The sequence below is a fragment of the Brachyhypopomus gauderio genome, chromosome 3 (assembly GCF_052324685.1).
Source record: "Brachyhypopomus gauderio isolate BG-103 chromosome 3, BGAUD_0.2, whole genome shotgun sequence".
Classification (NCBI taxonomy): Eukaryota; Metazoa; Chordata; class Actinopteri; order Gymnotiformes; family Hypopomidae; genus Brachyhypopomus; species Brachyhypopomus gauderio.
The window spans coordinates 19,236,521-19,246,741 of record NC_135213.1 but is presented as its reverse complement, the minus strand read 5'-3'; the positions used below and the strand labels follow the sequence as shown (position 1 = coordinate 19,246,741).

Here is a 10,221-nt window from a genome sequence, read left to right as displayed (position 1 = left end):
TTCCTCTTCAAAGGTATCCAAGTATAGTTCCTGATATGTTGTTTTGAAGAGCCGTGCTAGACATGTCATGAGCAGATTGTTAAAGGTGAAAACGTTTTAAATGGTCATGTTCGGTTTAGTTTTGTTCAGTTAAGATTATGGAATATATAGTCATGGGGTCATTATCCAAAGACAACAGATGCTCTGAAAGAACTGAGTAAAAGCTGAAATAAAAACAAAAATATTAGTCGATCATAATAAATGAAGACAAATTTATTAATTTATTACAAGATGCTTTATTTAGTGAATATAATACTTTAAAATCATGTATATAACAGATAAAAGTATGAAAGTGCTGTGATCCTGTAACATGCAAGTGAACAAATTAGTTTTGTGGGGAAAATTGGCTTGATAATAAAAACTAAAATCAGATCTAATGACTTGCATTGACTGCAATAATCAATGTTACAAGAATAAATGAACTATTTTATTGCTGTCATTTTTAAAAACATCAAATAACTAAATATAAAATCTGTGTTCTTTCATCCTGTTGTTTCATCCCCAAACTGTAAACCAGTTATCCATCTCATTTCAGGGGCTTCACTATTTTCATTGAAATGTAGTTCTGTAGGGGAATAAAAGAATTGAATCATTTTAAATAGTAAGTAATACAAATTAAATCACTATCATAATATAACATGCAGTTAATTGGGAAACGCTAAAAACTCTGCCTTCATGATGCTTCCTCTTACCGGCAATGAATACAAAAGGATTCCAACAAAGAGCAGCACTAAGAGTAAAACAATCAGGCCAAGGAACATCCACTTGAATTTCCGCCACACAATGAACTTCAGAGTTTTGCATGGGTTGGTAAACCAAAAGAATGAAGTTTCAGGTCGGCTAAATGGACACAAACAAACAAACAAAATTATTTACAATACCACAAAACCGTGTATACCAGAGTTATATGAGCACTTTAATAATTGCATTACTTGGGAGGATTAAGCTTCGGGTTCATGTTGGGTTCATCCCTTCCTTTTCCTGCAGGCCTCTCATCAGCTTCCTGTTCATTCACTACCTCTAGTGTCATCTCTACCTTCCCCTACAAATCACAAGATAAAAAACTGTATACAATGTCTTGCAAAAGCATTTAACCATCCATTAATCTATTTAGATTAATCTGAATTACAAATTACACATATTGTTCCAGCCAGAATTCTCATTGCAAACCATTATGCTCTTAACGTAAAAATCTTTAAAAGTTAAAATTAAATTTCCCAGCTGATAAAAATTAAAAACAAAACAAAAAATCTACTAATCTAACACCTTTTAGTAGGAATTTGGTAGAAATACAATATTACATAGGTGAAGCTTTTGTTGTTGTTTTTTAACAGACTGAAGTTTTGCAATATGTATACATCCATGATACTACCATCCCCATACTTCACTGTTGGGATAGTTATTGAGAAATGAGTAGTGTTAGATGTGCTTCACATGGTGTTTTGAATTTTGGCCAAGACGCTCCATTTCTGACCAAAATTTCAATTTTTTAGTGGATCAGTCTGATGCTTTCCAGCCAGTTCCAGACATGCTTTGATGTTCTTTTTCTTCAGTGATGGTTTCTTTCTAGCCAATCTCCATACAGGCCAGTTGCATGCAGAGTTCTCAAGATCGTTGCTTGGTAAAAATTCAGAATTGATCATACAGTACTCACCTAACACTGAAATGTTATTTTGTTGCCTTTTCATGTATTGTGCTTGTCTACAAGTTGAATATATCTAGAATATTATTTTGGTCTTTATTTTCACAGCTTTACTTCCATTTCAGTCTGTCCAATGGTACTTTTGGTTCTTATTTGTCAATAAAATGTTATTTTGTTTTAATAGTTCACAGGTGCATGCCAATTGGAAGACAAATGCATGCACATTAGGGCAATATATTTAATTTGTGTAAAATTTGTGAGCTTCAACAGCACATGGGTTGATCATTTTCAAATGGTAATTTTTTTTCAAAGCATATTTTTTTATAAATAAAACAAGTATACTGAATGTTTGAATGATGAACTTCAGTCTTTTAAAATAAAATTATGATACAGCACAAAACTCGAAAGGGTCATCCATCCATAATCTTTACCACTTAATCCTACTAGTTGGGGTCACGGCGAGACTGGAGCCAATCACACCTATAGGCAATTTAGAGTAACCAATCAACCGAACATGCATGTCTTTGGACTGTGGGAGGAAACTGGAGTATCCGGAGAAAACCCACGCAGGCACAGGGAGAACATGCAAACTCCACACAGAACGAACTGGACCGAGAATCAAACCCAGACCACCTTGCTGTGAGGCGACAGCACTGACCACCACTCTACCATCAAAGGGTCATTTGTAATCCAAATGAATCTAATCACTTCTAAGGAAGCGAAACACTGTTGCAAGTCACTATAAGTGCAATACAAAAGTCAACATCATTCATGATTTATGGATAAGCTATCACATAACTGTACTGCACAATCTAAGAGTGGAAAAATGAGTAAAACATGCTATGCATACACCCAGTTCCTTCTTTCCATCTTTTTCAATGATGCACGGCCACCATCCTTTGACCGACTTCTGGGCAAACAGGGACCTCGAATGGTCGTTCTGCAGCGATTTAGTCGCATCGTCCAGCATTTTCAGGCTGCATTTTTCAGGTATTTTGGCAGGTGTAATGAGGTGGTGCATATCAAGTTCAACAGTTCCTGTTAGAGAGTATAAATTTAGACATTTTTCCATATGGCCAGGCCAAAATTTACAAATGCATATTCACTTCTAATACATCCAAGACACCTTACCAAGGTAATCATCCAGTGAGAATTTATCATTGTCCCATATCTGAATGATCAGCCGTGGTGGAATTCTGAACTCTGTTTTGTCTAGGCTCCAGAAATGTTCCTGTTTACCAAATATATCATCTTAGAAAATGTATTCTGGTATTCATCTTTATGTACTAAACCATTATATTCATTGTATTCTATACCAGAAGTTAAATCCTCTATATGAAGAAAAAAAAACCCCAAAGGTTACAAATTCACATTCAAGATTATGCATATCAGTACTGTTACAAAAATTGTAGAAATAAGTTACTCTAGATGATTAACATCTTTACATCTAAGTTGTCATCTTAACTAGAATTATGCTATGCACAAAGAATTTGAAAGTATTTCATATTCAGAAATAATTTTAAGCATAATATTGTCATATTTTTGCCATCAATACTTAATATATATTTCTATTACCTTTTTGGAAACAAGGCACAGTTGCTCTGCAGGTAAGTAATCGAACTCAAAAACAAATCTCCAGTTGAAGTTTCCATCGCCATCAAGAGATCTGTAGTGGACATCAGTCTTCTGTTTGTCTTCTTCCTTACCCGGCATCCATCTGAGAATTACAGGCTGTCATTTAACAAATGGAAAGCCTATTACTGATTATATATAAAGATATATTTATATACACATTCCATATATCTCAGAATACTTGGTTTATTGAATACCCCTTCACATAGATGTCACTCATATTCTCTCCAGTGATGCTAGTTTCATCCAGAATGACATTGGTGGTGTTCCAAACAATGACCCGCAGAACATGTCTGGTGGACAACAGTTTAATGGTTATCGCCAGTAAGAAGAAGTAAGTCAAGAATCAATCACTCAAACTCATCCTCACTTCTTAGGTTTGCGTGGAGATATATCAAAAGGAGCTCCAGGTATTCCAAGGCTTTTTGGGAAAACATCTACCCACATTTGAAGGCTTCCCTGCAAAAGACAAAATACAAGTCAATGAAAACCGCAGGATCAGCTAGGCTATTCAACCTTGTTATATTACCTAACAATTTAATAATCTGATTTGAGTTAATTTCAATGACGTATAGGAGGAGGGTTGGGGAGTTTCTACGCCATAACATTAGACTGTCAGATTCTTCTCACATAGGTTAACTGAAGTCCTGAGCAATAAAAGTTTTGTATGAAGTGTCCACTAACATACTGTCCATTGAGTTATCACAATGATTATGCTTTTTAACAATCAGAGGTGTCAATTCCAGGTTCAGAAAGTAAAGGTCCTCACCAGGATTTTGCTCAAGCTTGCTAGATTTTCAAATTAGTGCAATCCAGGTAAAATTAGTGGAATCAACACAATCCAGGAAGCCTGAGCAAATGTCCTGTTACTTTCTGAACCTGGAATTGACACCTCTGTTAACAATGCTGTTTAAGTATCTGGGATAAAAGCCCCCCATTTTAACAAAAGCAACTTTTAACAAAATTGTGTATTGTGTAGCATATACAATGACACCGCTGCTGTCCTGCCCACACAGTGAGTGCACACAACCTGCAAAGGCAACTGCACTGAAACAGAATACATCTCTTCTGGAACCAGACATAGCATAATTTTTTTAAACAACGACTTAAAGCACCTTTTGGGCAGAATAAACTCAGAATGAAGTCATATTACAGCCTGCATATGATTTCAGTTATATAGAGAATGTAATTGTCTCCCTCACCCACTCTAATACATAAACTGTTAGGTCAAACTGGTGCTTTAAGCAGAGAATATAGGCAGGCTGCAGTACAATATGGTAGCTGTAGGCACATACCCACCTGTGAGAGAGTGGGCTGGAAGGTGCTATAGAGGGTTCTAGTCTCTACATGTTCTGGAACTAGGCCCTGTGTTCTAAGCACTTGTAAGGAGATCCGTTCGCTGGCCGGACCTAGGTGCTGGTGAATTGCTTTGTTTGCCTCTACAAGCATATGAAGAAATTATTTATGACAGGATTATAAAATGTGAAAGCATCCATCAACTAGTTATAAAAAAAATCTGAAACATTTACCAAAGTCAGAAAGGCGATACTCCCGACCATTGAAGATTAAGGTGTTTCCATTGTCCTCAGTTCTAGGAGGAGATACTCCTTTCAGACGTGCATGGTTCTGAAGAATCTGGGATGGCTTCAGCTGATCCCGCCACTGGTTTGGCCCAGAGCTGTATCAGGAACACTGATTTGTTAGCCAGGGACACATTCAACAAAGTTTGAAATAACACATCATATTGGGATTGCGTTAAAGGATTCTCACATGCAGAATGTCTGGGGTAGGCCACAGTAGGAACCAAAACGAGAGAGCAACCGGTTCTCCAGGTCTATCACCGTCTCTCCAACCTTCTCATCACGGGTAAGCAGATCAAAGTCATAGATGGAGATTTTCAGGTCTTTGTCTTGAGGGAGGAAGCATGATGCCTCAAACATTCTATTGAGGAGAGATTCAAAAACATGGCAGTCCTTAGATACAGAGCAAAGGCATGAAATGAGGCAACTGCTATCAAAAATCACTCATCACATTACCTTCCAAAGACTGGATTCAGAGTATTTGGTAAATAATTATCTCTGTCGTCAATAATGGTCTTTCCCAGTGAAATCTTGATGTATGGGTCACACTGTGAGGGAAAACAAATTTAGGGCATGCACAGAAATACCACATACTACAGAGTAAACTGCACCCTCATATTTATGTGTAGAGCCTTTGTTGTGAAGTGCATAATTCTTACCAAACCGTTGTTGTCTTTGGGCTGCAGGTCAATTCCTCGGACCACATAGATCCTGACGAGGCACTCTTGAGGGCCACTGTCTGGAAGCTCTTTGAACTGCTGTGGAGGAGATGGCACAGCTGGATCGTCCGATACAGAGTAGATCTTAAAGGCACCCTGAAAACAAAAAGTCCATTAGACAGACAATTGTGGTAGACTGGAGTGTAACATTACCACAGAATAGTTAACCATAGACCCTACTGAATACATACTAATTAACCATTGGAAAGTACCTAAATCATTGTGATTAAAAGTTAAAAAATATACGTTAATTCCTTATTTGTACTGAAAAAGAAGCATGCGGCATTTGTACCTTGAACTCCCCAACCACAGTGGGGTCGTCGTCACCATGCTCATTCTTGCCACGGCACAATTTAAAGGTGTTGCAGAAATCACTCAGTCCCTTATATTCAGGTACTTCTTCAAGTTCACAGTTAATTACCTGAAACAATTTTACAATAATATTTCACGGTCAATGTTTTGAGATTTAATACTGTAAACAAATGTCTGGTTGAACGAAAAGTGATTTAATAAAGGAGTGACCTTATGGCATATATAATATTATGTTGCATGAACCATTGTTGCATGTTAGTACATTCTATTATACCCTCTCTGAGCCTCTCCTTTAACAAAGGTAAATACTGTACATGCACAATAACTGTGACGTCAGGCTTACCTTCAGTGTGTCATATCCTTTCTCAAGGTATGGACCACATTTCTCATGTTCTCCAGTGGAAGCATAAAATTTACTCCACCAATCAATTGCTTCTTTCTCCTGTAATAAAGTGCAAAGCAAAATTATGCCTATATGTTATGTATGTATGTATGAAAAGTAATCCATATTGTGAATGCTTGTTTCAGCAGTGTACTGCTAAAAAACTCACCTTCTCATGCTAATGAGTTTGTCGTGAATAGAAAAAGGAGACAATGGTTAAACGAATGGTTAAATTAACTACAAATAAAGCAAAGCAAAAGACAAGCAGACTATTAATTACAAAATGATTATTCTGAAGAATTGAAGGTGCGACCAATTGATAGGATGGTGAGCTATAGGAAAGGGAAGGTAACTGGTTACTAGTGCATGGACCGAGTGAGTGATTACTCCCAGATTTCTCATTAATCAAAGCAGTACCAAAGAAAAACTGAAGCAATGATTTTTGTATATAATGAGGGGTGTACTGATGAACAACAAGCAGGACATGTGATTTGCCTGGTAAGTTTTTTTGCAACATTTATGCCATACATACACGGAGTAGGACTGATGGGGTCATTTTGTCAACAGCTGCTGACAAGCCGTACATAAACTGAAAGTCACAATGCTGACAGTGAAAAAAAAATCCATGATATCTATCCAGTAGAGACCTACACATAATTCAGGCTCGGTCATGAGATAAAAAGTCTCAAATGAACAATGTCAGTGAAAAATCACTGTCTAACCCAATCAAAACAAAACACTCCACCTGTGTCTCGAGAAGAGGCCGTTCCTCCATATTTATGTGCAGTTCCTGAGGGGCAGATGCCATCAAAGCCACTGAAGGAATATGAAACTGTTTTCAGGATAAAGGTAATCCAACAGACATTCACAGTGGCTCCTACAACACTAGCATTACATTACTAGCATTAAGCAGCATCACTCATACGTGGAAACAAAGGAGTAATTGAGAGCGTATTAAAGAGCACCTTTAGATGACATTGCCACTTCAGCAACTTCCCCATGCTCACAACGGAACTCCTCCAGTGAGGTGATGGTGCACTGCCCTACCACTGGTTTCCTTCCAAACGGCCTGTGGTCGATCACCTTCAGAACAATCGGAGGTGTGTACATCTCGTCCTTGGGTAAGCTCTTCCGGAAGAGAAAGTATTGAGTGTGGCAGTCAGTTAAAGCATTCTATTTTTGCATCATATTAATCAGTTTGAACCCAGTAAAATCACAGCATAAGGTCTTTCTTCAACATAAGGTCTTTTCTCACCGCTCTCAGGAGGAGGACATTTGAGGGGAAATTGGGGCTCTTCTTCATGTTCTTAATGACGGCAGACTGAATCCTCTCCTCGCCACACTCCACCACCAAGCTCGGGGAGGACACGGGGGCCAGCTGGTAGGTTTTCATGTTGCGCAAACCCCAAGCCAGGATCTACAAACAGCACATTAGGAGGTTACAGGGATTACAGTGCTCATCATCGGTTCATCCTGAATACTACATACTGCACATGGTGATGTGATTTTTACCTGACAAATTTACCTGACCAACACTGCTGCATAGCTGTGTTCAAATGTCTGGAGGATTTGGATAAATAGAACTTTACTTTACCTCTATAACGGTGAGTTGCACTACAGGACGAATGCCCTGGGGCACCATGTACAGGTTGTCCCCTCTTTTTGAAGGAATGAGGGGAAGATCGGTCTGAGCACCCTAAAGGATGTCACACAACTAGATTAGGTCGAAGCATTTATTTATTTATTTTTTTTAACTTAATGGCAATTTGAGAATGAAAACCAGTACGAGATCCACCTTATCCCTCAAAATGAGCTCTGCAGCCACCAGGATTTCTCCAGCATGTCGTCCCTTGTTTATGACAGGGCACCACAGCAGCTTAGGAGATGTTCCCTCGGCTGGGTTCAGCTTCACTAAGGGCAGGCACACACTCCTGCCAAGCAGCTCATCCTTGCCCTGAAGAGGGCAAAAGTTACTTTGTAACAATTTGTCCAAACACAAAAAATAAACTACAGAACAAACCTTTTTTTGGTTTTGAAAATAAAATAATCTTCTTTCATGTGATAATATAGGCTAGTGTAATCATGTGTATAGTAAGTCAGACTTAGGATTACACCTTCTTAGTGGTTTAAAAATGTTGGTATTATTACAGACATTCCATTAAAGAGCTTTAAAAGGATAAATTGTTGATTTGAATACTGAAGCATCAGAAAAAGTCTCCAAAGGGTGTTTAAGAACATATAATAATGAAGACCAACCACTTGGTCACTGTCAAAAATCTCCAGCACAACTTGGGGTGGGTTGCGGACGACCATTTGTGGATCCCCATAGATTTCCACTCTGTTAAATATAAGGGTTTGATCCCACGTTGGGTTCAATGTGGACTTGATGATTTCTGTGGTCTGGCTCATGTGTAGAAATGACACATGTACATATGGATCTGCAAAGAAGCAAACATAAAACAGTAAATGACTAAATAGCTGTGATGGTCGGAGGAGGCAGGCAAAACAACGAAGTTTATGGTGATACATATACTTTTAATGGACAATAAACAGTGAAGTTCAGTGCGGATAGCACAATCACTCTCATACGCTGCTCACACAAGCACAAACTTTAGACAAAGAGATATTGCACGAACACACATTAAATAAGTGAATAACACATTCCCCAGTGATCACGAGACAAGGCACAAGTGAGACCAACGAACACGCTCACAAACGACCCACACCCACGGATCTACAAACATGGACATAACTGGACGCAGACGACGTAACAACATGCCCACAAGGAGGGGTCCGGAGCTGAACTGTGACAATAGCTCATTATGCAACATTAATAATAATGGATTAACAAGTCAGGAAGTGTTTTCCTAACCTGAGAAACTGTCATTGTCCAAAGAAATTAGGTTTCTGGCCTGGTAGACATAGACCCTTAGGTGATATTCATTGGTCCCTGCAAACACAGCAGGTTCAACATTAGTTGCACTTGCACAAATGGATGCATAATACAATACATATCTGGCAATTTACACAGTACAAACACATTGTCACTCTAAAGTATGGTAGAGTCTAGCTTTAAGCAAAATGAGCAAAATATTGTCCAGTAAAACCACTGCTAATCTAGGACTTGATTACTGTCTGTTAAACCAGCTTTAAGTGGTTCTTTTACTTACGGTCAAAAGTACATGACACATTGGGTGTATTGGCATCTGTTTTTGAACCTTTGGCACCCCCCTTTTCATCAACATCAGTTCCCTGTAAAATGAATCATAGACAAAATCATAAAAAATTCAGTTTTTCAGGACATTTGAATTGTTTATGTTTTTCATTCACTCTCAGTGGAGGGGAAGCCCTACTTTCATTGTTTCATAAACAAGTTTCATTGTCAACATGTTCATTAGGTAATTTTCAACGTGTGACTCATTAAGTCTTCATTAGTCATGCTCACCAGTCCCCCCTCCAGTTTAAAGATGGCTGAAGGACCAACAGACTCGGCAGGTGCCATCTTCCTTCTCCAGCGGCGTCGACGGAATGTGTCAGAGGAGCGCTCCTTTCTGTGGAACTTCCAACCAATGAGTGAAGAGAACTCCCAACCTTCTGGGTCTCCGGCATCTCTCCTCTAGCAGCAGAAAGAAAACATCAGAGGAGTAAAGCATGGAGATCAGAACTTGTGTCAGCTGTAGTGGAGAATGCCTATTCACTCTCGCTCTTGCAGTTTCACCTCTGACTGACCCTAACCCTACTCCCATGAGGTTATCCCTCCCAAAAACCCATGCACAGGGCCCACAGGACTGAGGAAAGCCTTCTCATTACTCATCTGGGCCTTGGTATGAGGAATTATAGCTTCCAGGACAGAAGGCCCCTGTTTAAGGCCTTTCTTTAGCTCGGTGCATTCTTAACCATAAATCATCCCCTTTG

General features: G+C 38.8%; 1 protein-coding gene across 4 annotated transcripts in view; it reads right to left on the bottom strand.

Annotated features, from left to right (window-relative positions):
- Positions 1–257: 257 nt before the first annotated feature.
- The window catches only part of myof (myoferlin), a 34,284-nt gene continuing 24,320 nt past the window's right edge, over positions 258–10,221 (bottom strand). For 2 of the 4 annotated variants that reach the window (XM_077000028.1, XM_077000030.1), the window contains 25 exons: positions 9,752–9,922; positions 9,477–9,558; positions 9,179–9,256; positions 8,563–8,744; positions 8,102–8,260; positions 7,901–8,002; positions 7,562–7,723; positions 7,272–7,434; positions 7,052–7,122; positions 6,476–6,484; positions 6,268–6,366; positions 5,905–6,033; positions 5,553–5,708; positions 5,350–5,441; positions 5,084–5,254; positions 4,843–4,991; positions 4,613–4,752; positions 3,684–3,772; positions 3,511–3,606; positions 3,257–3,398; positions 2,813–2,912; positions 2,532–2,719; positions 972–1,081; positions 732–879; positions 258–604 (listed from right to left, as the gene is read on the bottom strand). In XM_077000028.1, coding sequence (XP_076856143.1) covers positions 566–604; positions 732–879; positions 972–1,081; positions 2,532–2,719; positions 2,813–2,912; positions 3,257–3,398; positions 3,511–3,606; positions 3,684–3,772; positions 4,613–4,752; positions 4,843–4,991; positions 5,084–5,254; positions 5,350–5,441; positions 5,553–5,708; positions 5,905–6,033; positions 6,268–6,366; positions 6,476–6,484; positions 7,052–7,122; positions 7,272–7,434; positions 7,562–7,723; positions 7,901–8,002; positions 8,102–8,260; positions 8,563–8,744; positions 9,179–9,256; positions 9,477–9,558; positions 9,752–9,922 — 3,027 coding nt within the window. In that variant the 3' untranslated portion in view covers positions 258–565. Of the gene's footprint in view, positions 605–731; positions 880–971; positions 1,082–2,531; positions 2,720–2,812; positions 2,913–3,256; positions 3,399–3,510; positions 3,607–3,683; positions 3,773–4,612; positions 4,753–4,842; positions 4,992–5,083; positions 5,255–5,349; positions 5,442–5,552; positions 5,709–5,904; positions 6,034–6,267; positions 6,367–6,475; positions 6,485–6,838; positions 6,896–7,051; positions 7,123–7,271; positions 7,435–7,561; positions 7,724–7,900; positions 8,003–8,101; positions 8,261–8,562; positions 8,745–9,178; positions 9,257–9,476; positions 9,559–9,751; positions 9,923–10,221 lie in introns of all 4 variants that reach the window. The other 2 variants (XM_077000031.1, XM_077000029.1) reach the window with 2 other exon arrangements.